This window comes from Notechis scutatus, chromosome 8 (assembly GCF_049901735.1).
Source record: "Notechis scutatus isolate UNSWTSFEM ecotype Mainland chromosome 8, rNotScu1.2, whole genome shotgun sequence".
In the NCBI taxonomy this organism is placed as follows: domain Eukaryota; kingdom Metazoa; phylum Chordata; class Lepidosauria; order Squamata; family Elapidae; genus Notechis; species Notechis scutatus.
Window position 1 is genome coordinate 27,195,066 of NC_142016.1, and position 25,444 is coordinate 27,220,509.

The 25,444-nt window shown below is 62.5% G+C and overlaps 3 protein-coding genes across 5 annotated transcripts; 2 read left to right on the forward strand and 1 right to left on the reverse strand.

Moving 5' to 3' along the window:
• The first annotated feature begins 424 nt into the window (after nt 1-424).
• On the forward strand, nt 425-15,064 carry EXOC3L2 (exocyst complex component 3 like 2). Its single transcript, XM_087970318.1, is given in 15 exon segments — nt 425-471; nt 1,561-2,236; nt 2,239-2,283; nt 4,629-4,923; nt 4,925-5,245; nt 5,524-5,638; nt 6,145-6,255; nt 6,999-7,099; nt 7,955-8,065; nt 8,205-8,340; nt 8,665-8,787; nt 8,996-9,110; nt 9,113-9,150; nt 9,483-9,604; nt 13,300-15,064. Coding segments are annotated over 14 exon segments (2,586 nt in total). The 5' UTR covers nt 425-471; nt 1,561-1,581; the 3' UTR covers nt 13,598-15,064.
• Nucleotides 15,065-18,598: 3,534 nt separating this feature from the next.
• On the forward strand, nt 18,599-20,625 carry POLR1G (RNA polymerase I subunit G). The gene is made up of 3 exons (XM_087970415.1): nt 18,599-18,833; nt 18,974-19,547; nt 20,056-20,625. Exons 1-3 carry the CDS (start codon nt 18,610-18,612, stop codon nt 20,512-20,514), a joined length of 1,257 nt encoding a protein of 418 aa, XP_087826541.1. The 5' UTR covers nt 18,599-18,609; the 3' UTR covers nt 20,515-20,625.
• ERCC1 (ERCC excision repair 1, endonuclease non-catalytic subunit) lies at nt 20,621-25,438 on the reverse strand. 3 transcript variants are annotated; one of them, XM_026693428.2, is made up of 9 exons: nt 24,683-25,431; nt 23,806-24,123; nt 23,263-23,366; nt 22,602-22,701; nt 22,222-22,298; nt 21,886-21,985; nt 21,670-21,741; nt 21,281-21,349; nt 20,621-20,816 (listed from the first exon to the last, which is right to left on the reverse strand). In XM_026693428.2, the coding sequence occupies exons 1-9, from the start codon at nt 24,734-24,736 to the stop codon at nt 20,763-20,765; spliced, it is 948 nt and encodes a 315-aa protein (XP_026549213.2). In that variant the 5' UTR covers nt 24,737-25,431; the 3' UTR covers nt 20,621-20,762. The 3 variants fall into 3 exon arrangements, with proteins under 3 accessions (XP_026549213.2, XP_087826464.1, XP_087826465.1); XM_087970338.1 differs by having other exon boundaries at nt 25,299-25,417; XM_087970339.1 differs by lacking the exon at nt 21,670-21,741 and having other exon boundaries at nt 24,683-25,438.
• Nucleotides 25,439-25,444: the final 6 nt, after the last annotated feature.

Genomic DNA, 25,444 nt, shown 5'->3' on the forward strand with positions numbered 1-25,444 from the left:
CCAGGGTGGGCAGCCTTCTCCTCCGCTGTTTCCACCTTTCCTTCCAAGGGCTTTTCCACCCTGGGTTTCCCCCAATGGCTCTGGAGGGGGCCTGAGCTGACCAGAGCTCCTGGGGGTCCCCTTAGCCCGGCTCAAGGTCTCCTCTACTGCCGCGATTGAGGTGTGATCCAACCCTCATGGGCCCCGCCTTCCCAAGTGGGGCTGCCGGGGCTCTGCGGACTCTCAGAGCCCCCCCAGCAGCTGCGGCGGCTGCTGGGAGGGAGAAGCTGGCTGTCCAGGGAAGGGAGGCCCCAGGCTCCTTCCGGCAATGCGGAGCCCTTCTCCCTTACGGAGGCCGCAGCCTCCAGGCTATGTGGGCAGGTGAGCCGAGGTGCGCCTGGGCAAGAAGGGAAGGAAGAGAAAGTGGAAGTGAGCTGCTGAGCCACGGAAGGGAACATTGGACCCAGCCTCCGAGGAGCACCCCAGGGGGCAGTAAGTGGGCTTGGTCTCCTCTGCCAGGCTGAGGAACATGGGAGCTGTCGTTGCTGCTGAACTTCTGCAGTTCTCCCTTTATTTTCCTCCTTTTCCTTGCCGGGGGTGGGGTGGGGGGTGGGTGGGCTCTGTTGACGTGGAGAGCCTGGAGTTTGCCTCCCTCTCTCCGTCCTCCCCGCTTTTGCCTTGTCCCTCAAGGCGCCCGCCCTTGCGGTCTTAGCAGCCAGGCACCCCTCTGTGGGGCCAGCTGCTCCTGCCCAGGAGTGGGGCACAGACCGTTTGATCGCAAGGAACGGCTTTGGCTGTCAGAGGCGTCCTTCCCGTCCCACCTTCTCAAGAAGTAGGAAGAGGAAGCAGAAAAGGGGAGGGGGTCATGTAGCTGCACAGAGGTGGGGAGCAAAGCAACAAGCAACCTGCCGGCGTGCCGCCTCCACCGCTGGTTCTGTGGGTCAGGGGTCCATGGGAGGGAGGTGGAGCTTCACCTTTGCCACCTGCCCTGCCCCAAAAGTGGGGGTGGCGAACCCCCTGGGCCAAGCGGGGGGTCAGGGAGAGCCCCGTGGGCTTCCTGGGGAGCAGCCCTTGGGTGGGTCCATTCCAGCTGACAACGGACGCTCCAGGGTCACGGGATGGCGTCTCTTCTGACATGGCTTTTCTGGGTCTCCCCTCTGCGGGGGCCACGGTGGGGTCCTGGATGGGGTCCTGGAAGGCCCCTCCATCCTCGGCCCTTCCACTCGCTCCTCTCCTCCCAATGCTGCCAGGTCTTCGCATGGGGAGCTTCCAAGAAGCTTTGCTGCGGCGGGGGGGGGCACCTCCCTCTCCTTTGAACCCAACAGCAAAGCCCCCGATTTGAGGGGAGAAGCAAATGCCTCCTTGCTTTGGGTGGAGCCCGACTGCCAATGAGGAAGCCCGTTCTGTGGCCCCTGGGTTGGGTAAAGAAGCCACGGTTGGCCAGCCCCATATCTGAATCTGGCTGCAGAATTTGGAGGGGAGGGGTTGCTGGGATGTCCCTCCCCAGATCTCTTGTGGGGCCCCTGAGGGCATCCATGCGCTTCCTAGCAGCAATGGCTGAGCATCGCTTCTCCTCCGCAGGGCCCAGGGAAGGTAGCTGCCATGCCGGTGCTCAAGAACCCCCACCAGCTCAAGGCGGCCGGCAGGGGCCCCAGGGAGAGTGGCGGGGGAGGCAGCCCCAGCGGGACGCTGATCCTGGCCGGGGAGAGTCCCGGCACCAACCCCTTCGAGGAGGACCTGGAGGAGAGTGAGAAGGACTCCTTCCTCGGGGGCATCTCCCCCCGCCGAGAGAGGTCCCTCCCAAGGGACAGGGCAGACTTCGAGCGGGGCCTCTTCAGCGGCAGCCCCGAGGACCACTTCAGGCGCCGGGCCACCCTGGAGAAGCTGGTGGGGCTGAGCCCCTTCCGCCTGGGCAAGGGCCGCAAGGGCGGGGAGAAGCGGTCGCCCGGGGGAGAGCAGGCCTCCGACCGGCGGTCCTTCCTGGAGCGCATCATGCTGCCCCTGATGGAGGGCGGCCTGGGCCAGCGGGTGCCCGAGAAGAAGAAGCCGCGCCGCTGCTCGGAGGACTTCAGCCTGCTGCAGCGGTTCAATGGGCGCCGCAAGGAAGGCCTCTACAGCTCGGACTGCGGCCTGGCGGAGGAGAACGGCGGCGGGGAGGCTGCCAAGCGCGGCTCCTTCCTGAAGATCGGGCTGGGCGGGAAGGTGCGCCGGGCGTCCCTGGTGGAGAAGCTCAACCAGACGGAGGGCTCCGAGGCGGCCCGGCGGCCGAGAAGAGCGACCCCAAGCCCAAGGAGCCGCTCTCGGGTGAGTCCAACTGGGAGCCCGGCACCCCTCTTGGCCCCCTGGCAAGCGGAGCCCTCGGAGGGGGGCTGGAGAGAATGCCTAATCCAGGGGCCAGCTTGGGGGTGTCCCGATTGCTAGCTTAGGCCTGGGGTCCTCAAGACCCCCCTTCCTTCCAGTGCACTCCTGTCCCTGCTTGTGTACTGGAGTCCCTTCCCCAAGCGAGCAGCTCAGCCCGAGGCAGCCGGAGGTGGGCCAGCCAGCGCGGCCTCTCCAGCCACCGTCTGGGGCTCAGGGGCCCAGTCACTGCCGGCCTGTAGCATGAACCACCTGCTTGGATTGAGTTTCTTCCTCCACTGTCAGTGCCGGCTGTGTCCATAGAGAATTCCAGGGGGCCTTAGCAATCCCCCCATGTCCCCCCACGTGCGCTGGGCGCCTTCTTGGGGCCTTTGCACACGGCCGAGGAGAGAGGCTGGTCGGGAAACGGCCCCCAAATATGCGGAGCCCCGATTGGTTTCAAGCTGGTGCATTTGATCTCTTCCGACACCTTTGCTTGTTGGTCGCCCCTTCCCAGATTCTGGGCAGTTCACAGCAACTGCAGGTTAATAAGATCTCCTAAGTACAGGAGGGAGTCCTCGACTTACAATGATTCATTTAGTGACCATTTGGCACTGAAAAAAAGGGACCGATGGCTATTTCTCCCAGGTGTCCCTTTTGCAGCCTCCCTGCGGTCACATGGTCAACATTCGGGTGCTTGGCCACTGACTCGCATCTATGACGGCCGAAGTGTCGGGGGGGGGGTGTCAGGTGATCCCCTTTGGCAACCTTCCAACAAGCAAAGTCAATGGGGAAGCCGGATTCGCTTAACAACCAGTTTAGTAACTCATCAACTGCAGTGATCCGCTTAACAACTGAGCCAAGAAAGGCTGTAAAATGGGCAAAACTCACTCAACAAATGTCTCGTTTAACAACATAGAATTTGGGCTCCATTGTGGTCATAGGTCAAGGGCTGCCTGTATAATTTAAATACCCCAGAAAGCCCCCCCTTCCTTCCAAGGGGGCTTTGCCAGCAGGAGGGGCTGCTGCAGACTTCGGTGCCAGCCAAGATCACCTGGTGACCCCCTCCCTCCCCCTGACACCCCCAAACTGGCCAGGCATCTCCCCCTATCCTGGGGGCCCTCCCTCAGCCACTGGAGAACCCCGGGGCCCCACTTGCCTCCCAGGGCCATCGGCTGGCTGTCCAAGCCAGCCCCCCTTCCCAGGGAAGGAGCAGCGCTGGGCGTCGGTGACCTTGGCCAGGCTGTTTATCAGGTCTAATGAGCGTCTCTTCCCTTTGTGCACATATTTCGGGCTCATTGTTCCCCGGCCGGCTGGCGGCCGCGATTCAGCGCCTGATTGCAGGAGGGCCTCCTGAGCAGCGGCCTGTGACCTTCCCAGAGAAGGCGCCAAGGAGGAGGCGCTGGGAGGCCAGCCGTGCAGAAGCCCCCCAGCTGCCCCCAGAGGCTGGGAAGACCCTCCCTCTCCTTACCCAAGAGCCAAGGCCGTGCCAGCCCACCCCCAGTGCCCCCGTCCATGCCTGCTGCCCCCTGCGAGCCCCCTCCTCTTGGCCCTTCGGCTGATAAGGTCATAGTGGTGGCCGGAGGCGGCTGCGTCATCCGTCTGGGGCATTTCCCCCACCCACCCCCACGGAGGGCAGGGAAACGGAAGAGGCGGCTGCGTTCAGCCCAGCCAGACCCTCGGCCCTCCGGGGCTGCGGGCAAGGAAGGCTCCTTCCTGCGATGACGAGGAGGGCTGCCTTGAAACCCTCGCAAGGCCGGACGCCAGGCCTGGGCTTCTGGCAAGCAGAGGATGTGCACGAAGGCCAGGCCCCTCTCCCCCCCCCATGGCTGCCAGGCCCCTCCAGCCCTGGCACATAGGAGAGGTCAGGGGGGCTTGTGAGTTGGATCGCCCTTCTCAGGAGGGGCACCTCAAGCATGCCAGCTGTGGGTGTTGGGTGGGGGGCAGGTTGCCTTGTCCCTGGGCGGGCAGTCCACCCCTCCCTTGCCCTTGCCGTGCCCTGATCCAGGAGGCCGGAGCAGCGGTCTGGGGGGGGAGGGGGGTTGGCCCTGGGGACCCCTTTCCTTTGCTTCCTTCAGAACGACGGAGGGGCCCAGAGGTTCACACTGGCTGCATATCCCTTGGAGGAGGGAGGAGGAGGGAGAATGGTCTCTGTCCAGTCATGTCCGAGTCTTGGCGATTCTCTGGGCGGCTCTCCCCTCCACCTCCTCCGGCCCTTCACTGCATATGGAGGGCTGCCTTTCTTTGTTGGGGGTCTCAGGCAGCAGAGCCCCCTTTTTCAGGCCCCTTTCCTCCCTGTGTCCCTCGCTCAGTCCTGGAGATCTTCCACCTCATCCATCAGCGGGACCTCGGCCTGGCCGACCGGCACATCGTGGAGCTGGAGGCCGAGTGTGCCCAGGGGGGCGGCGGGAAGGACGGCAGCCGGAAGGCCAAGGACGTGGCCCTGCTCTACCAGGCGCTGCAGAAGGAGCTCTGGGCGGTGCTGGCCGAGGCGCTGGCCGCCAAGAGCGCCTACCCACCCCTGGAGCAGCTGGTGCAGGTCATCGAGCAGGAGGAAGAGGCCGACCGCAGGTGGCGCCAGGTCCAGGCAGATGCCGTGGGGGCCCCGGGGCCCGGCCCGGAAGATGAGGCAGCAGTGGGCCGAGGCGGTGGACCGCCTGGTGGGCCAGAAGCTGTGCCAGTGCATGGAGGGCCGGGCGGGCACCCTGGCCACCCAGATGGACCGGCTGGCCAAGTGCACGGTGGAGGACCTGAGCAGCGTCAGGGGCCACCTGCTGCAGGCCTACCCCAAGGAGTACCAGGCCTTTGGCGTCTACCTGGGCAGCTACCACCGGGGCCTGGCCCGCTGCCTGGCCGAAGGGGTCCGGAAGCAGCTGAGCCTCTCCGAGCTCTACTTTGTCTTGGACTGGAACAGCAACATCTACCAAAGGTAGGCGGGGGGAGGGGGAGGCCGGGGCCCTTTGTGGGATGGACCCTCCTACCAATGGGGGGGAGGGGAGGCCCCGGAGGTGTCTCTTACCAGCCCAGCTGGAGCTCGCCTGACAACCTCCCGGCCCTCGGGGGCCCGAGGCTCCCTGGGGGGCCTCCCCCCCTTTTGAGGCCCCCCCCCCACCCCAGCCCTCGGTGCCCAGCTGCCCTGGGCGGACACCATTCAGGCACTATGTGGGAGCCTGGATTGTGCTGAAAATTGCCCCCCCTCTCCCCCAGGGAGGTCCTCCGCCGGCTGGAAATCTCCCCCCTGGTCAAGCCCCAGGAGCTGGGCCCCCTCCTGTCCCCGGAAACACAGCGGAGCCTGGAGGAGCAGTGCATGGCCGGCGTGAAGGTAATGGCCGGCCAGGAGTGAGGTGGGGGGGAGACCCATTGAGGCCCTGGACAGGCCAAATAGCATCCAGGGTGGGGAAGAACCCCCCCCACACACACACACACACTTGCGGTTATGGGGAGTTCCTCTCCTGTCCGGCCCCGAAAGGGAGCGTTTTCAGCCAGGCTGCTCCAGCCAAGGAGATGCTTATCCAGGGCCAACCTTGTGTGTGACTTTACTTTCCCCCACGAGGCACGTAGGCCCCGCTCCCTGCAGGGCAGAAGGCCGGGTCCCCGGACACAGGTGGTTGTGGCCTTCCTTGCAAGGGGGCCCCAGAGACCCAACCCTCCCTAATCCTGCTCAGTCCTAAAAACGGCATAAAGCCATTCAAAACCCTCCTTCAGTGCAGCCTCGGGGAGGTGACGGCCAGCCAGGTGACCTCAAGAGGTCTCCCCACCTCCCCCATATCCCCAAAACTGCAAGCCGTGGGTGTCCCCCTCACCTTGGACTCTCCGGGGCATCTGCAGGTGACGATCATCCGGGAGATGAGCCGAGAGCTGCAGGAGGAGGAAGCGTGGTGGGCGCAGGAAGACAAGGAGAGCAGCTTTCAGTTCGGCCTGTCCAGCAAGGTCATCCTGGTATGTTGGGGTTCCCCCCCTGCCCTGGAGTCTCCCCCTTGCCCCTTTCCGCTTTGGGCAGCAGGCTCCCTCGCAGGGCCCTTGGCCCCACAGGAAAGCGGCCCCACACCAGACCCACCAAGGAGGCTCCCCCACCCCGCTTCCCAGCCCTGGACTGACCCTTGGGAGCAGCAGCCAGGAGCCGCTCCGTCCATTGGCCTGGCTGGAGAAGTGGGCGAGGGCTTAGCCCAGCCGGGGCACCAAGGTTCAGGCTGGCTTCGGACCCAAGGCCCAGCGTCCTTGGTTGCTGTGGTGGGAATCTGCCCGCCGCCAGGGCTGAGCCCAGGCCTGAGCACTAAACCAGGATTAAAAGCAACCAGGTTTGGCCTTCTGTGGGAACGCAGCCCTAGAAGGTCCGTCCTCCCCCCAGCGACTCCCGCAGGGCGATGGGAGCTGCCATCTGTCCCCACCCCTGGGCCCAGTCCCTTCCCTGCCATGCGGGGCCATTGGAACGTGCCTGACGCTGCTGGCGGGGGGTGGTGAGAAGTGCAAAGTATCGGAGACCGCCAGCACAGTGCACAAATACACAGGTGGCATCAGAGGCCCGGCCTAAAAGGGGTCCCTCTGAGGGTGGCATGCTGACCCTGGCAGCAAAGGGGCAGCTGCCCCTCTTCCCCCTTTCTCGCCACAGGAAGCTTCCCCACCCTCCCTGAATCTCCCGGGAGGCCTTGGGGGCTTTGCTGAGCCCGTCTCTCGCCCTGCAGGTGCTGAAGGGGCATGTCGACAAAGCCCTGCAAATCACAGAGGATTTTGGAAGGAGGGTGGCCCACTGCTGCCTCGCCAGCCTGGCGGAGTTCTTGCAGAGGTACGATTGCCCAGGAAGGAGCTGGGCATGGGGCAGCAACTGAAGCCAGGCCCTCCATGGGCAGCCAGTCTTCAAGGAGGCAACCCTGGCTTCAGGGCATCACCTCTGGGGCAGCTCTGTCCAAGGCAGGGGAGAAACCAAGAGGTGGCACCACGGAGGTTGGCACGTCTGGCTTTTGCCCCCGGGCCCCCAAAGGGCCTGCCAGTCATTCTCTCTCCTTGAGGGGTGTCCGGCACCTGACTAACTGCCCCGGCCTTGCCTGTGCTTCCCAGGGCAGAAGGAGCCCAGGGGGTGGCGCAGGGCGGGCACACGGTGGGCTGAAAGGGAAACATGGCGCAACATGTCCACTTCAAACTGGGCGCCAGGGATGGATTCACCTTGGGGTATAAATAGCTGCCGTGGCCCATTGATAAGGAGGAAAGGCCAGCGAGGTGGAGCCAAAGGGCCTGTTGGTCAGGGATTCTGGGGTGGGCGGCCAGAGCCCGGCCGGGGACTATTTTTAGCTGTCGGCTTCCTGACGTGCCGGTTTTCTGAGAGCCTGGCTCCCGGGTGGGCTCGTCTCCAGGGCCACTAGGTGGGGGGGCAATCTTCCCGCATCCCGAAAGTGGCCAAAGGGGGTCTCTGGTGAACCAGCCCTTCTGGGGTGAGGGAGGGGGCCCATTTCTTCAACTTGGCAGGTTCCGATCCAGGATTGCTGCAGAAATGGAGGGAGGGGTTTCCTGTGCTGGAGGGGCCAACCTCAGGCCGGGGTGGGGTGGGTGGGGGTGGCACAGATGGCCAGGCAAAACAGGTGCTTTGTGGGGGGGTGCTCTACTTTGCTCCCATGCCGGCATCCCCTTTGCCCCTCCCCTTCAGTTTCCAGAAGAAAGTCGAAAAGTTTCACGAAGGCCAAGCGGTCAGCAGCCTCAGCCCCGAGAGCTACATGGGCCGGACCATCATGCTGGTCAACTGCTGCCCGCCCTTCAGGTGAGTGGCCAGCCCTGGCCTGATGCCAACCGGGGAGCCCTCCTCACTGGGCCTCAAATAAATGGGGAGGAAAAGAGGTTGCGCCCCCTCCCCCCCGGCTGGCTTTGCCCGCAGCTGCTTGACGGGGCTGCTCTTCTAGGGACTACCTGGAGAGCCTGGCCAGCTTTGGCCACCCGGACAGCGAGACCGCAAAGCAGCTGGCAGTTTTGTCCCTTGACCGGGTGACCCGGCTGGGCAACCGAGTGCTGGCCGACCAGCTCTTCCAAAGCCTCAAGGTAACCCCGGGGTCTCCCGGGGCCTGCAAGGAGGAGGGGTCCCTAGGGAAGGCTTGTGCCGCTGCCCCCCTTTCTGCCTAAGGCCCCAGATGGAGAGCCGAACCAGGTGGCTAGATCATGGTTCCCATAAACCAGGGTTTGTTCCCTCCACATTTTGAGAACAGGCCGATCGGGTGGGCTGACACAATAACCCCCACCCCCAACCGGGCTCAGTGGGTGGGTTCCCTTGGGGTGAGCTGTCCTGAGTGGGCCTGGCTTGGAGCCAGGAAGCCCCCACCCTCACTCCGGACCTGCTCCCCCCTCCCTCCCTCCCCCCCAAAACAGCCCTACTTCTACAAGCTGATGAAGCGGAAGTGGCTCAGCAACCATGAGGCCTTCTCCACCATCATGGCTCTCCTGGCGGAGCACGCGCAGAAGCTGAGCAGGATGAAGCTGGGGCCCTACCAGGTGAGAGCCGGAGACCCTCCAGAAAGGGGGAGGCATGTGCGCCCACCTCTGCCAGCAGTTGGGGCCCTGCAGGGCCGTGCCCCAGACTGCCACGAAGGGCCAGCCAAGGCCGCCTCCTGCCAAAGAGAGACCAGGGTCTGGGGCTGCCCCCATAGTGCCCTCTCCTGCCCCAGAAGCCCCGCCCTCTGCCAGCTCTGATCTCCCCCAGATGCTGGTGAGGGAGGTGCACCGGCGGGTGCTGATCGAGTACGTCCGGCCGCTGATGCGAGTGCGGATCATCTGCACTTCGGCCAAGATGAGGGCCAAGGTGGCCAGCAGGCTCCGGGCGAGGCCAGGCAGCTCCAGGAGTTCTTCGTTCAGCTGGTAAGAAGTGGGGCTCCAGGCCTTCCCGCCCCACGGCCGCCTCCCCACCGGATTGGAAGTGAAGAAGGGGGATCCGGCCCCCTGGAGAAGGTGGCTAGGCGGGTGGGGGCTCTCCTGGGACCTCGGAAGGGCCAGAGGAACGTCCTCCGCCTTGCCCGGCCTCTGGCTCCGTGAGGGCGCACCCAGGGCGCCTCCTTTGGCGGCCCCCAAGAGAGCCGGGCCCTCTTTCCCCTCCCCTTCCTGAGGGCTCGGTCTGCACGTGTAGCAGGCCAGTCGCCCCCGCCCAGCGAGGGTCTCCCCCTTGAGGCGCCTCCTCTCCTCCCTTCCCGCAGGAATCCTCCTCCTCCTGGCTGGACTCCGTGGTGCCCCACCTGGCGGGAATCCTGGAGCTGGAAGACACGCCGGCCATCCAGATGGAAGTGGCTTTCCTGGCCAGGGCCTTTCCTGACGTGCAGTGAGTCGGGGCTGGGAGGGGAACCGGCCCGGGGCGCCCAGAGCATGGGCAGGCGTTCTGGACGTCACCTCAAGAGGCCTGCAGGAGCCTGGCTGGAGCAGACCCTCTTGACCAGGGCGGAGGCCCTTTGGCGAAGGGCCATTGCTGGTGCTTCTGAGCAGGAAGCATATCTCGGCCATGTGAGGCTCCTCCTCCTCCTCCCCTGGGGGGCTGGCCGGTTCCCATCCTAAAGTGACCCTTCCCCAGTCTGGGGTCCTCCAGTGTATCGGATCTCAGCTCTGGCCACTCGTCCCTCTGGTCACTCTGAGCCTCTTTCCCCCTTGGTCAGTTAGTGGTCCCTTGGCAGGCTGGACCTCTGGAGGTGGAACAAGACACCCACCACCCCCTAGTCACGGAACTAATCCATGGGGATGATGGGACTTGTAATCCAGCCTCCTCCCGGGGGTCATGGGTTCCTTGCAACTGCTTGGGCCAATCCATGGAGGCCTTCAAGCGGGAGATAAAGACAAGGGCCGTTGAGCCCGGTTTCTGCCAGGCCGGCTTTCCCCTTCTCCCCTTCTAGGTTTGGGGCTGTTGGGCTGCTCATTCTTGGTGTGGCTCTTTTGCCAAGTTTGGCACCAGAAGAGGCAATGCTCTGGCCTCTCTCCCCTCGGCATTCAAACAGAGCCACGGAAAACCTTCCACGTTTCACCCTTTGGTCAACCAGCATCAACCCTCTGACTCCTTCCAAACAGCTGGTCTCCCAAGGGGACAGCCGAGGCTCCACTCCACTCCAGCCTTGGGCCAACAGTGAACTGGGTCTGGCCCAGGCCAGAGTCCGGCCCGTTGCACACCGGGTCCCGTTGAGAGCCAGGCTCTTCACCTGGATGAAAGAACGGGCCCGAGATACGTCCATCTGGTGGTGGGGAGGAGGAGGCTGCTGCTGCCCCACTCAGAATTGGTGTTTGGGGCAGTATGTGTCCCTCCCTCCCAAAGGAGTAGTGCGGGGGGGGGGGGCTGCTGCTAGGACCCCCAGAGACCTGCCCCGCATCGCAAGAGGGGAGTGGCCATGTCTCTGGGAGGAAGGAAGCCGGCCGTGGGGACGCGTCCAGGCCCAGCACCTCCTCCCTCAGCTGTGGGCTTCCAGAGACCACCCGGAGCTCTCTGCCTAGGAGACCCTCTGCCCATCGGCTCCAAGGGTGTTGGGTGGCCGCAGCCACCTTGCCCCTTGGCAGCCTCTGCCTGTTCCCCTTTGACCTCTGCAGGGGAAACTGAGGCAGGTAGGTGACGCTCCCAGGTTTCCTGCAGGGAGCCGTCCGTGTCCCCCAAAGGAGCCGCTTCTTGGAAGCAGGACGGTCCCTTCCAGTTCCCAGGGCCAGGCGGCTGGGGAGTTATAAATACCCTTCCCTTCCCCGCTCTGCCCACACGGCTCGGCTGGCTACCAGCCGGCTGCGTCACGTTGGGGGGGGGGGCAAAGCCGGGCCTTATCATGCCTCCCCCCCTTGTTTTTCTTTCCATCTTCCTGCTGATTGCATCCTTAGGAATTGTTTCGAGGCGACAGATCGCCCCTTAAGGGTGGCTGAAGGACGTTTCCTGTTTTATCTGGACTTCTTGTTTCTCGAAAGGAAAGAGAGAGAGAGAGAGAGAGAGAGAGCACGAAGCTGTCCATCAGAGCAGAACTAGTGGCTGAGCTGCAGACAGGAAGCAGAGCTTGGGGGCCATTTCCTGCCAGACTGCCATTTGGGGCTGGCAGCGGGACAAGAACCACACTGGCTCTGCCAGGATGCCCGGAAGCTCCCCTGGGGCACCAAGGGCCTCTGGGCACGTCTTCGGGAGGGAATCTTTTGGCAGAGGGCGCTGGCTCAGGGCCTCCCCCCAGCCTCCTCGGTGCCCAAGACGTGCCAATTGCCACCCCTTGGGAGAGTGGGGATTCACCCCACAACGGTGCCCAGCCTGCGGAGGGGGGAGAGCGTGCCTGCCAGCTGGAGCGGGGGGGGGGCAGCAACCCTTTTAAGCTGCTCCTAAAAGTGGGACAGCCATGCTACCAGCCTCACTCCAGGGCTGCGCTGGCTTGGATGGTCTTCCTGGCCAAGCCCCCTCACCCCTCCCCTGTGCTGGGAAAGAGCCCCCAGGAGCCAGGAGCCCCATGGCAGCTGCTGCTTGCCCCCTCTGCCGCCCCATCCTCGGGCTTCGGGGCCTGGCTGAGGGTGGGGGGCCCTGCCAACCTCCTGAGGGTAATGAGCATCCGAAGCATCCGGGCTTTCAGTCAACTCTCTTGCAGGACAGCGGGGGTGTCCCCAACTTGGTCCTCAGACACGAGAGCTTTGCAAACGGCCACTCCACCCCCAGAAGCCCAGAGGCTGGACACCCAGGAAGGGCTCCCATCCAGCGCTTGGGGGTCCTGGGGGGCCAGCTGCTGGGAGGGGCTCCCTGGGGGGGGGTGCCAGGGCAGGAGGGAGGTTTGCTATTCCTCCCCAGGTGACTCTCTCGGGCTGGGCGGCTCCCCTCCTCTGCACCCCCAGCAGGGGAGGCCCAGGCTGCCTCCGCCTGAGGTGGGTTGGTGGGAGAAAGCCCCTCACCACAATTGCAGCCCGTTTCCTCGGCTGCCCGATGTTCCCAGCCCCAGGGAGGGAGTCCTCGACTTACAACAGCTTGTTCAGTGACTGTTCAGAGTTACGACGGCCCTGAAAAAAGTGGCTGGCCTTTGCAGCCTCCCCCTGGTCACATGATCACACTCCAGACGTGACTGGTATCGATGACCGTAGCCGTGTCCCAAGTAATCCCCTTTGGCAACCAGGTCCCCTTAACAGCCATGTGACTAACTTAAGAGCTGCAGTGACTCACTTAACAACGGTGGCAAGGAAAGCCATGAAGTGGCGCAAAGCTCCCATAGGGTCTCACTCAAGGACAGAAACGTTGGGCTCCATTGTGGTTGTAAGCCGAGGACTCCCCATACTCCTTCCCCATTCTTTGTATGGGAACCGCCCCCCCCCCCCAAGCCCCATCCCGCAGGCACCTCAGCCACGGTGGGCCCCGGGGGAAGGACGGGGTGGGCGTCCCTCCTGCCTCACTGTTAGTGTTTGGTACCCCTAGCAGAGTATTGCAGCAGTAGTCAAGCCAGGCAGCCAAAACGAGAGTGGAAGGGCCCCAGAGTATACACACGCTGAACACAAACACTTCTTTGTAGTTTAAATAGTTTTTAATCCATTTAGAGTTTAAAGCATTGTCATTCAGTCCATTAAGTCATTCACAGTATTTCCATCCAGTAAGACTCACTATTACAGTCCAAGTTAAGAGTCCTTACAATATCTTTATCAGCCGATAAAGATATCTTCTCCTCCTCCGGTGCCTCTCTCCAGAGGAACAAACGCTGGATATTCAGCAAGACGCTCAAACAGTAGAACAGATGAATTCCGCAGTAAATCAGCAAACAGTAGCAGACAGTATCATCTCAGTCACAGGCACAGTTACAGTCACAGTAAGACACAGTTAGTCGCAGTAAGACACAGTCGCAGTAAACTTTCCAGCTTCTAATGCTTCCTTATATTGTAACTTCTAACCGCACCCTTAATCGGCTAATTGCCTGCAACATTGTTCTTAAAGTGATAAGCACTTAAACCATGATATCTAAGTTTTATATATTTATTCACCCAAACTATATTTGGTATCAATGTTATACCTAACACTCACCTTCCTCCTCTCATTCCCTCCCCCAGAAAGAAGCACCTGGCGGCCCTCCTGGACGTTCGAGGCCTGCAGAGCCAAGCCCAGCGGCAGCTCATCCTGGCGGCCCTGGACAGCCTGGAGCCGGCGGGGGCCGAGGTGGGCGTCTGCCAGGACCGGGCCTTCTTCTCCGAGATCGCCACCCGCGAGGTCTTCTGTGTCCGCGTCCAGCTGCACCGACTCTCGCACTTGGGGCTGGCCTGCATCTCCCGGATGCGCCGGAGGCCCCCCCGCCTGCAGCGACCGAGGGGAAGGGGGCTGAGGGAGAAGGGGGCAGGGGCTGAGCTGTGAGGACCCCTGCTTGACCCCAACCGGGCATCCTCGGCCTTGACCTTCGGCCCTTTCCCAAGAAGCCCTGCCTTACGGAGGAGCAGCGCGGCTGCCTGCTGGATGTGAGGGCTCAGCTCTTGGGCTGCAGCCTCCTGCAAGTGGCCGACAGCCCCCTTTGAGCGCCTGGAGTGGCCGTGGCGAAAGAGCACCGCTCCCCGTGGGCTGGATTTGGGGGCGATTGCTGGGGGGGAGGGATAGAAAGGGGGCCGGCGGACAAATCCAACCACTCCTAGACCCCCCAAAGGGACCCCCATCCTTATAGCCAATGGGTGGCTCTGAACGGCAGGTGCTCCTCTCGGCCCAGTTCGAGCCCGGGGCTCTTTCTGGGTCCACGGAGCCTTGCTCCAAGGCGGATCTTCCCCGTATGAGCCTGGGAGGGCGAGGGAAGGAGGAAAATGCAGAGAGAGACCCAGCAAAGACAACCCGGGTCCAGTCTGGGGCTGGAGCAACGGCTGGCGGGAGGGAGTTGGGATGCCCAGAGGAAAGGAGCGCATGGCCGCCTCCTAATGCTCTCTGAGGCTCTGAGCGCAGAGCACAGCCGTCTTCCGACTTGGCAGCTTTCAGGCTTGTGGATTTCAACACTGGCTGGGGAATGGAAGTCCACAAGCCTTAAAGTTGCCAAGTCTGGAGACCCGACATAGAGTTGGAAGGGACTTGGGAGGTCTTCTAGTCCGACCCCCCCTGCCTATAGTGAGAGATCCTAAACCGTAGAGGAACATCTGCATACGGATCCCGGGATCCCCCCGCCCCCCCAGCGAGCAGCAGCCCTCCAGTCGCCTCTCGTCCTGGTTGGGTTTCTGCAACATCTGCCCCCCCTCCACATTTCTCTCCATCCTATCTGCGAAGGGGGGCAGGTGAGAGGGAAACCAGCAGCACCCCCCCTCCCAGCCCCCAGCCGCACATAAGCCTCACCCGCTTCCTTCCCCAGCAGCTTGCAGGCAGGAGACCCCCACCACCATCCTCGGACCGGCTCAGTGGATCCCGGGCCACCACCATGCTGGGCACGGGGTACCCCAATTCATAGCCACTGGTGTGTTTCCCCTTTTAACGTTCGGACCTGGGCTGCCCTCGGAAGAGACCCCAAGGGAACAGCCAGCCCTTCCTCTCCTGCATAGCTGCGGTGCCACCAATTCTATTTCTGCCAGTACTCGACAAAGAAACGTTCCAATTTTCTTTTGGGCCTTGGGCAAAGGCTGGTCTGTTTTCTGAAGCCTTTTAATATATCGTAATTTGAAATGTAAAATGCTGCATGAAGACCCTTAACTCCTTCACCGCCTGGTTCAGTTATTTTCTCGTATGTATTAACGTGCTTATTTTGTTATGTATTTGGATTTTTATTTGAATTTTTAAATCCGTTAAGTCTAATATATTGTAAGATGCTTAGATGAGTGGCCTATAAATTTTAAAAATAAAGAGCTAAAATAGCTACCTATCAGCCAGGCGTTGTTTTAGGAACACAACAAATTCTGGGGAGTGTGGTGGGCTTGTTGGTGTGCGGTGTGCATGTTCCTCTCCAGGGAGTCCTGGTTGCCGTCCAGATGGACGGGCGGGCGGACAGGCCCCCTTGGAACGGCATGCTCTGTCCCAGCCTCTTGGCCTCTGGCGGGCAGCCTCCCCCCCCCCATCCGGATCCGTGCTGGGAGACAAAGTGTAGTCACGCCGCGTCCCCATCAATCCTGCTCCTGACCTGACGTGTCCGGCTGATCCCCCGGCTGTAAACAGAGCGGGAAACGCCACTCATTTATCCTGCAAGATGTAAACTTTCCTGATGGCTGAAGAATAGCTGGCCTCTGGGCCAGCCCGGCAGCCTCCCGGGAACACAACGGGGCTCTGCAGGCGGAGCAGCAGCAGCAGCCGCAAAAGGCTTCCCAGAATGACCCCCCCTCCCCTCCCCTCCCCTCCCCTTGAAGAAAAGAACCAAGAAAAACAGTTTTTCTTCCTGACGCTTCCCGCTTGGCCGAGGATGGGCTGTGCAAGAGGTCAGGAGCCCTTCTGGAGCCCAGGATCCTACACTGGAAACATCCCAGAACCAATACAGGCTGGGGGGGGGGGAGGACAGCGGTTGGGGAAAGAGCCCACTGGGCCCTGCTTCATCCAGCCACCGCGGCTCTTGTGGCCCAGCCCGTCACTGGGTTGAACCCGGCAGGGGCTGGTTTCTGCCGAGGCCTTTGGGATGCCCCAAGCCCACCTCCCCCTTCTCCTGCAGGCCTCTTGCCTCCCCGCCCAGGAGCCCCGAGAGCCCGCTCCCCAATCGCCTCCATTGGAGACCCCGCTGGGCAAGAGAAACGGGGGTGGGGAGCAGGACCCAGGCACGGCCCACCAATGGAAGCCCCCGCCTTTCCCTGTCCTCCTGAAGGCTTCCCCAGGACAGGGCCAGAAGGCGGGTGAGGGGTCAGGGGGATGTTTACAATCAGGGACGCTCAGGAAAAAGCCCCCACTTCTTTGGAGCGCATTTCCTTCAAAACAGCCCTGTCTGCCTGAGTGCTGAAATATGACTAGCCCTGCCAGGGGAGGGGCGGGGGCAGCTGGGAGCCTGAAGGTGAGGTGGGGCTGGGCCGATGGGCATGTTTGGCTTCCTGATCGCCTTCTGGCACAGAGCCCTCGCTCAAATTAACCCCCCCCCCACCGTCCTTGCAGGAGCAGGATGCGATTCTAGGAAGCCCCTCAGGTCTCCAGTGGGAAGTGGGAGGGGTTGGGGGAAGCTCATAGCCTTTAGCCACTTAAAATAAGCTGCTGCTCTTCTTATACCACATCCAACCGTAAAGCCCCCTTTGGCATTTTCCTTACAGCCTCTGGCTCCGAGAATGCCGCCCTGCCTGGAAATGCTAAATGAGCGGGGTTTGCAAAGACAGGCCGCGCCCTAAGAGGACGAAGATAACTTTTAGATTGGAAAATGCAGCCAACTCAGGGGGTCTCAGGGGTCTGAAGGCAGCTTCCCAGTAAATCTCACCTACAGCGAGCAAGTCGTGGCTACAGCTGACCCAAAGTCTTTTTTCAGTGGGTCCCTTCAGCCACCAGAGGCTGCAGGTGGTGGGCATGTGAATACCCCAAGGAGGGCCCCAGAGCTCTTGCATGCAGGGAAGGCCTGGGCCATACCTGGTGGCTTCCTTTCAAAGCGGCTGCCCCTCACCTGCTGTCCATTTGGCAGAAAAAGAGTTATTGTCTGGACTGGGAGAGGCGGCTGCCTTTGACACTGCTGGGGTCAAGCAAGCAGTGCGAGCTGGGAACTCGAGTAGGATCCTCCTAAGATCCACTTTGGCCAGGAAGAAAACAGGAAGCTGGACCAGCCCCCGCCCCCAAAAAAACCCAGCCCCCGCCCCCCAAAAAAACCCTGGTCAGCTCCTGGAAGGTTGGAAGTGAAGCTGTAGCATTCACAGGGGAGGAGGGGGTCCCAGCGGGTCTCACCCTGCCTGCAGTCCCCAAGGGCTGACGGAGGAAGGGAGGCTATTTTCAGCCTGGCCACTGGGGAGTCCTTCTTGGGAAGGAGCCGCGAGAGGCTTCCCGTGCACAAGCAGAGGGCCTTGAGGACAGGAATAAGCCCTTCCTGGCCATGAGGAAAAGGGTTGGAGGGAAACGCGGTGGAGGAACTCATGGCTGACGTCAGATGGGGGCGGCTGGGCGGGTGTGGGCCCCGGAGGCCAGGGAGGCAGGGGCCTCTCTGCACCCCAGGCCATGACCGCCAGCGTGGCTCTTGCAGACCCATTGCAGCCAAGGAGCTGCGCCACCTTACCTGAGGCTGCCTTCCGCAGGCTCTGCCTTCTGGTAGGGGCTGGGCAGAGAAGGGCTTGGGGAGGGGGTGAGACCCATTGCTTGGTCTTTGCCTCAGTTCCCCCAGAGCCCGCTTGATGGAGCCCCCTAAATCCGTCCTCTTTGCCACCACAGCAGGCTCCTTTCTCCCGGCTCCATCCCGACAGCTGGGAGGCACCGGCCACTCAGGCTGGCACCGCCTCTTCTTGTGTGGGTGCCACATTAGCTGTAGAGCAAAGCAGCCCTTCTGGGCGCCTCCAACCTCCCCGGCCTGGCTTGCGGTCGCCTGCCCACCCTTGCCCCTTGGGCAGCAATAGGGGAAGCAGCGCCCAGGGCTGCCCTCACCAGGCAGGGCTTCCTCCTCCCGCAAAAGCAGGCCCCGGCCGTGGCTGCGAGGCGATCTCCGAGCTGCTCGATGGAGGTGGGAGAAAGGAGCTCGCTGTGTGGCAATGCTCGGCAAGGCAGTCCTGGATCCACGCCCGGAGACCGCGCAGCGCCTGCAAGGCTCTTCCACCCGGGCCGCCACCAATTGTCTCCCAGGCTCCCGGGGCACCAAACTCCGCTGCAACAGCGACACCCAGCGGCAGGAAGGCGCGCTGCACAGGGCCAGCCAAGGCCAAGCAGGCTTCGCTTCTGATGGGATCGTCGGGCCCATCAGGCACTGCCCAGCCTGACCGCTTATGAGTCTGGGGGCTACCATCAGGAAACCCCCCCGCAACCCACTCAGCCGGCCACAGAAGTGGCGGATTAAGGCTCCCTGGAGCCGAGCACCGACGAATCTGGGCGCCCCCCCACACCTTTCGACATACTGTACAAACGAAGCCATATTGGCCACTTTGCGGCGCCCCCTTTGGGCCTGGGGGTGCCCTAAACACGTGCTTCGCCTGCTTCGTGGCCAATCCAGCACCCCGGCTCCCTTCCGGGGAAAGCCGCGCTTGGCTCAGTAAGCCGGGACTGCTGGGTTCACACAGCACGGGAGCCCCCGACTGATTGGAGCGGAGTTTGCTTCGGTTCGCGCTGTGAATGCAGCCAATCTGCGGGCGGAGGCCAGGCCCGGACTACCAGGCCCATCAGCCGCGCTCGGGAACGATGGGACCTGCAGCCTCCCGCGCGAACTTCCCCGACGGTCTCCGGTCCCTTTAAGGGACGAGCGGGGGCGGGGCCAGGGCGGCAACGTCACGCCGAGCAGGCGCAGCGCGAAGGCCGCGCCCCCTGCCGTCAGCGGGATGGAGCCTCCCGGAAGGTGCGCGGCGGGCGCTGCACGTGGCCCGGCACAGATGGGGGCGCCCGGCGGGGCGGCGGCCTCGGGGCTCCCCGCAGGGCCCGCCCGCTTCCGCTGCCCGGAGGACTTCTGCGCGCGGCGCTTGGCCCCCGGGGCCGCCTTCTGCCTGGGGGCGCCCGGCAAGCGCCTGCTGCTCATCCGCGCCCCGGCCGACTTCCGCCCGGAGAGGTGCGCGGGGAGGGGGGGTGTCGACCGGCCCTTCCCCTCCTGCCCTGCCCGGCGAGGGACGCCCAGGGGGCCGGAGGGGGGGAGGGGGGGGAGGCGGGGCCGGTTCGGCGGGGCTGACCAGCTGCCTCTTGTCCCCGCAGCCTCTCCGGCCACCGCCTGGCGCTACGGGGCTCCCCGCTTCTGAGGGCGTCGCAGCCGGACGGCAGCCAGAAAGTCTACGGTCTCCGAGCGACCCGGGAGGAGAGCGTTGCCCGCCTGCTGATCGCCGCTGGCCGGCCGGAGCGGCTCATCTGCGCCCAGCCCTTCGGGGGCTCCCTGAGGATCCAGGAGAGAGACGGCGCGCCCGACGCCCCCCGGCCGCTCTTCCCCGTGCCGGAGAGGCCGGCCCCGAAGGTCCCCGCAGGCCTCAAGCAGCGCTTCTTCCCCTTCGGGGCCCGGCTCCCTTCCTCGGGAGCGCCGCCACGGAAGGCTGCCCGGGAGAGGGGCAAGAAGCGGCCGCTGCTGCCTTGGAAGCAGGCGCTCTGGCGGTCGGAGGGTCCCGAGCAGCTTCTGGGCGGCTCCCCGGAGCCTGCGGAGCCGCTGCTGGGGAGGGCCGGGAGCAAGCAGCGCCCCCTGAAGGAGGAGGCGGAGGAGCCGGCGGCGGCAACTGGGCCAGCCACACTCCCAGGGCTTGGGGGCGGCTGCTGTGGCAGGATGCCCGGCCAAGTGGCCACTTAGAGGAGGCTTCCTGGTCGGGAGAGGCGGAAGAGCCGGGCAGGAGAGCCAGGAAGAAAGCGAAGAAGCGGAAGACGGAGACGGAGGAGTTGCCGAATCCCAGTTCCAGGTACTGGCAGCCTGAATGGGAACTCCGCTTGCAGGGAGGGAGGGAGAGGGAGATGCCAGAGGCCGGGGCAGAGGGGCTGTGGGGCGCTGCTGCCACCAAGGAGGAGCCGGGGGATGCCCTTGTCTGGGGAGCCTCCCGGAAGAGAATCCAAGGGGCACTGAGAGGACCCTGCTGGGGAAGTCCCCAGCGGCAAGAAGAAGAAGAAGAGAGGAAGAAGGAGAGGAGGAGCCAAGAGAGAGCGGCGGAGGGGCTGTGGGGCGCTGCTGCCACCAAGGAGGAGCCGGGGGATGCCCCCTGTCTGGGGTCACCCAGAGAGGAACCCGGTAGAGAACTTGCTGGCTACATAAAGCAGAGCCCAGGGAAGGGGGCAGGGGGCTGTGGGGTCTTGGGACTCTTAAGGAGGAGCCGGGGATGTCCCCTCTCTGGGGAGCCTTGCAGAAGAGAGTCTGGGGTCACCCCAGAGGACCCTGCTGGGGAACCCCCAGCTGCAAGAAGAAGAAGAAAAAGAAGAAGAGGAGCCGAGAGAGAGCGGCGGAGGGGCTATGGGGCGCTGCTGCCATCAAGGAGGAGCCGGGGGACAATTGTCTGGGGCACCTTCCAGAGGAGCATCTGGGCCCAGCTGGGGAACTCCTGGCCTGCAAAAAGGAGAAGCTGGACAAGGAGCCTCTACCGGAACAGGGGACAGAAACGCAGCAGCGCTTGGCGACCAACGTGCTGGACTGGGCTGCCCCCCTCCGGCAAGAGGCAAAGGGGCTGGAAGAGCCATGGCAAAGGAACGGAGCGGCCCCCAGGCCCAAAAAGAAGGGCAGGAGGAGGGAGAGGGAGGACCAGGCTGGACTATTTGCAGCTGGAACTTAACAGCCGGGGAGGGACAGCTCTCTTCCCGCCAAGTGTCCCTGTTTTATTCATGCTCTGCCTGCCCTTCCAAATAAATTCAGGAGCTCTGAAGGCTTTGCCATGAGCGTCTAATGGGGGTGTTTTATTGTCTGCTTTGTTGCGCAATGTTCACATAGCAAAGATAAGGTTTCCCCCGAGGGAGTTGTGTGGTTGGTCTTCTGGGAGTTTCAAAGGAGGTTGTGCATCGTCCTGGGTCCGTCGTCCCCTCCTCACTTGGGCACCTTCAGAAACGGTTCGTGAAGGATGTCAAAGAGCCTCTTGGCCTGGAGAGAAAGAAGAGGTGCAAGTGAAGGCAAGTTGGGTTGGGAGAGGTGTCTGGGTGGCTTTGGAAGTCCTCTTTCCCCCCTTGATGAAATTCCAGGTATTCCCCACCAAAAGACTTTCCAGACACTACAAACTCCTCTTCTGTCAGGCGTCTCTCCCAAATGTGTTGGGACTCGAAGTGCAGGACGTCCAGGAATATTACAGCTGGGCTACCAGGTTTGGCTTCCCAAACTGAAATGGCCGCATTGCCCCCCCCTCCCCCGGTGCCAGCCGGTCTCCCTCCTTGGGAGAAAGCCCTGGCTCCCCAGACCAGCTGCAGTGAGGTTCAGGGCAGCAACCGAGGGCTGCCCTTGGGACAGGCGCTTAGAAAGGGGAAGCCCCCGACTATGGAAAGGGGGAGAAGCTTCCCTTCCACTGTGCCAACCGATGGGTTCCAGGGCTTGGGGCAACAGCCTCCCCTTACCTTTTGAGGCCCAACACCAGGGCACAGGGAAAGGTCCTCCTTGGACGCCTGCACGACGTTGGCTAGTGACTGCAAGGTAACAGCAGAGGGACTCAGTGGGACGATCCCAGGCCTACCATAAGCCCAGAAAGAAGCGAATGCCCAGGTACCAACACCCACCTGGCAGCAAAGGACAGGAGGCGCTTCCACAAATATCGCTGAACTGCAAGTCCCACCCCTCCCACTTTTGCTGCTTTGGTTAGGGCTGATGGGAAGTGGAGTTCAGCAACCTGGCGGGTAGGGGGTCACAGACGGCCCCTTCTGGCTTGTACACTGCCAGGGAGTGCTCAAAGCACCAAACACCCCCACCCCCCCGGCCCACTCCCAGCACAGAGAACTGGCTCACTCACTCCAAACGTGGAGAGCAGGCTCAGGGTGTCTGTTTTGTTCACGGATTTCACGCTGGTCAGACAGTCGGTGACCTGGGAGAGACCAAAGGCAGCACCAGGCCACGTTTAGCTACTGTGCAAGGCAAGTGGCAGCTTGTGCCCGGGGCAGAGGGACCTGGGGGGTGAGGAGATGCCTCTGCTGTCCTCCCTTCCCCAGCCAAAGGAAAACAGTCTCACCCGTGAGAGATAGTCCTGCTCTACTTTCTCCTTCAGCAGATCAGCCGGCTTTTGCTCGTAGGCCTTGTACGTCTCCAAGTACCGTCCGGCTTCTTCCGGACTACAGGTGGGACAGGATCAGAAAGTCATTGCAGGAAGTTCAGGAGACCTGCCCTTCTGTCTCAGACAGGTTATTCCTGTCTGTCTCCGAAAAAATCTAGGCACGGACTTCCTACGCGAGCAGGGGCATCTCGCCTTAAGGAAAACGTTAAGCACAAACTAGCTTTCCGGCACCTCCCCCTTGTAGGGGTCTTCCCTAGCCAGGTCTCTGCCACCCGCCCAGTGCTGGGGTCTCACCTCCAAGCCAAGATGAGGGTGCAGTCAGCAAGGATGCAGATCTTGGCCAGCTCCTTGACTGCCTGGTGGGGGTCTTTCTGAAAGGGCAAAGAGAGGAACTGCAAGTAAGGCAGACTTGGAAGGCAGAAAAGGGCCACCTGCCTTCAGGCCAGCAAAGGGCCCTGAGCTCCAACATCTCCCCCTGCAACAGGCCCAGCCCTGCATCAGCTGCCAAAGTCTCAGCAGCCACAGATAACGGACAGAAGCGGCGTGGGCCTGGTGTGGTTAGTGGACGCTGGGCTGGGAAAGGAACGTGGGGCCGAGGAAATCCATACAATCAGCTGCCCAAGGAGGCAGGAAGGATGGTATAGTGGGGGGGGGGGGAGGGGGGTGCATCTCACCACGTCAACCTGAAGCAGGAGCACCTGCAGCTGGTATGTCTTCCCCAAGTTACGCAGCCGCTCGTGGATGTAATTTGGATTCAGGTTATGGTACCGGAGGCTTCAAAAGTAAAGGTAAAAAAGGGCGTTTGTCTTTTTCAAAGGGGCAGCCAATATCAAGATTTGGTTTTACCAAACCCCGATAATGTTGCAACGATGATTGAAAAAGGGGGCAGATTCAGATCTGCATTGGATTCTGCAACAGGCATCTTAAATCTTCATCTGTGTGGCTAAAATCGGCTGTTGCCTTTCAGGCTGTGCATTTCACCAGCTGCCATCGTGGGAAGTTTAGAAACAACCTTAAAAGCTCCAAAGAAAAGAATGGAGAGCATCCTGCTTATACTAAGGGGGAAATAGCATTTTGGATCTGACAAAAAGAATTTGCAGGAGACTTAACTAATATCAAATGGTTTCCCTTGCAGTACTGTGAGATTTTTTTTTTTAATAGAAAAATAAGCCCAATTCCTTTTGAATTGTTTCTGGCAAAAAGCGCTCCTGTGTTTCAACTGGCAAAGATTGTATTCAAAACTGATATTGCTGTATATGCAAGTACATTTAAAGTGTTTTTATAATTTCCCCTGAACACTGGTGGCAGAAGTGAATCTGGGCTCCTTCTCCTTACCTCAGGAAAAGGGCACAGGTGCTCTGGCCCAATACATAATCTGGGAGAACTTCACCGAATTCCCAAGGCACATTACGGACAAACTTCAGAATGGGGTTCCCCCTCTGCAGGCAGAAGAGAGTCCTGTCACTGGGGAGGAAGTCACAGAAGCACTAACTGGGCTCCAAAAGCATCAGAAGTACGTGGAAACTCCTGAGGAATGTGGAGGCATTTTATCAGGGTGGAGAAAGGCCATGCCTTCTGCTGAGGGAACAGGGAGGGGCGGCAGCTGGGGAGAGACCAGGCCAGCTAGAGAAAAAGGCCAGAACTCTGGCAGCGCCTACGGTGTTTGAGGAACCCTGGGAGAGGACACCCTGACCAGTTCCCAGGGAGATCCAAGTGGTCTGCGCTGGATGTGAAGAGTAGCCCTGCCCACTTCCTGGACAGCTGTCCCTGAGCACCGACCCACACGGGCCTTGAACGGCTGGCCTCACAACCGCCAGGCTGTCAAAATGGGGGGGTTTGCCAGGAATGTTCCCAGCTGGCCTGCCTGCTTCAACTCACCTGCCGTGGACTGACGATAATAGTGTTGTGCTTGGCCCCTGCTTTGGGGCCTGCGGGGTTCAAGGGGGAGCCTCTGTCTGTGCTTTTGGGGGGCACCACGTTCTTCTCCTGGTTCTGAGGAGGGGCTTCTTCCGAGATGCTCCAGGCCGATGCAGCCGGAGCAGCACAGGTGGGTTTCTGCTGAGCGGCAGAGGAGGAGGAGGTGGCCACGGCTTGCCCAACGATGTAGTCTGCATAGGATGCCCCCCTGGGCGCTGCTGAGGCAGCAGGGACTGTTGTGGCTCCGGCTGCTGAAACCGGTTTGAAGAGAGGCTCCATCTGGGAATGAGGGAAATGGTGTGGGGGGCAAAGAATCCGCTTCAGGTGCAGAGAGATGGCGGCCCCGCAGAGAGGCTTTCCGGGCACAAGGACCCAAATCACCCGAGTGGAGGGAAGGGAATCCGCAAAGGGACTCACAGATCACTCAAAGGGGGGAGGGGGCAGAGGCAGGCGGGGAATGGGCCCCCAGTGGGCCCAAGGAAGAAGCGGCAGGAGGCTTCGCGGGAGTCAGACGCTTTCCGGTACTGTCTCTCCCCGCCCCCCGAAAAGGGAGGGAGCCCCGTGGTCCCTTTTGAATGGGAAGAGACGCTCCGGGGCTTCAGCTGGCAACGCTCGCCTGTTGCTCTCCGTGCAGGGACGTGGACGCCCAGCGGTAAGCGCTCCCCCCACCTCTCCCTGGCAGCGGGTTTTGGGCCGACGAGGATGCCCTCAGCCGGCCCGGCCCGGCCCGGTTCCCGGGTGAGAGGCGCTGAGCAGGAAAGTGGGCGGCTCCTCCCGGGGCTGGGCCTGCCTGCCTGCCTGCCTGCTGGGGAGGGGAGCGAGACGGACGGCCGCTCACCTCCTCCTCCTCCTGCGCCTGCAGGGCGAACCTCGCAGCCTTCCGGGCCTCCATGGCGGGCCGGGGGCTGCTCCGGGCTCAGCACGGGCGGTCAGCGGGCGCGCCGCCTCCCCCTCCCGGCGGGCCCTGCGGGGATCGGGCGCAGCGGGGAGTCTTTCCTTTCTTCTTCCCGTTCATCTGCCGCCCATCTCGCAGCCTCTGCACCGGCCGGATGGCAACCGCGCCGCCGGGCTGCACCGGTGGGGCGAAGGGAGGCCCGGGTTCAGGCAGGACCCACCGCGCGGGCGAGCTTCCCCGGCGGGATTTCCGGCTGCTTTTGCGCAGGCCACGCCGACCCGCGTCCGCTGCGGGACCAATCAGGCACTGCCCTGTCTGGCGCATGCGCGCCACCTCAGACCCCCCCCTCCCTGTGGGGGGCCACCTGGGTCCGGTCACTGAGAGGCGGGTTCGGAGCGCCTGGTTTCCGCCGCGACGCTCTGGCGATCCGAGCTCTATGGGGACAGAAAGGCGCCTGCGCTATGGGAGGGAAGCCCTCTGGGCCGGGACTTCTTAGATTGCTGCTTCGCCGCTCTAGCCGCGGGGCCTCGCTAGTCCTTCCGCTGGGGGGAAGCGGCACCTCTGGCGGTTCACACGAATCCCGAACTGACCCTCAAGTGGCGCTTCCACTGCGCGAAAGTCGCCGCCGCCCCCTTCCTAGCCCGCCTGGCCTGGAGCAGCCTCGGGAGACGGAGCCAGAGGCCCGTGAAAGGGCCAATGGGAAGT

Coding starts and splice junctions, on each gene's coding strand:
- POLR1G (XM_087970415.1), top strand. CDS start 18,610: ATGGAGCCTCCCGGAAGGTGCGCGGCGGGCGCTGCACGTGGCCCGGCA. Junction 18,834..18,973: donor GCCGACTTCCGCCCGGAGAG/GTGCGCGGGGAG, acceptor TTGTCCCCGCAG/CCTCTCCGGCCACCGCCTGG. Junction 19,548..20,055: donor TGCCCGGCCAAGTGGCCACT/TAGAGGAGGCTT, acceptor GGGACTCTTAAG/GAGGAGCCGGGGATGTCCCC.
- ERCC1 (XM_026693428.2), bottom strand. CDS start 24,736: ATGGAGGCCCGGAAGGCTGCGAGGTTCGCCCTGCAGGCGCAGGAGGAG. Junction 24,124..24,682: donor AGGCGCAGGAGGAGGAGGAG/GTGAGCGGCCGT, acceptor CCTCATTCCCAG/ATGGAGCCTCTCTTCAAACC. Junction 21,350..21,669: donor GCCTGCTCTCCACGTTTGGA/GTGAGTGAGCCA, acceptor GTTACCTTGCAG/TCACTAGCCAACGTCGTGCA.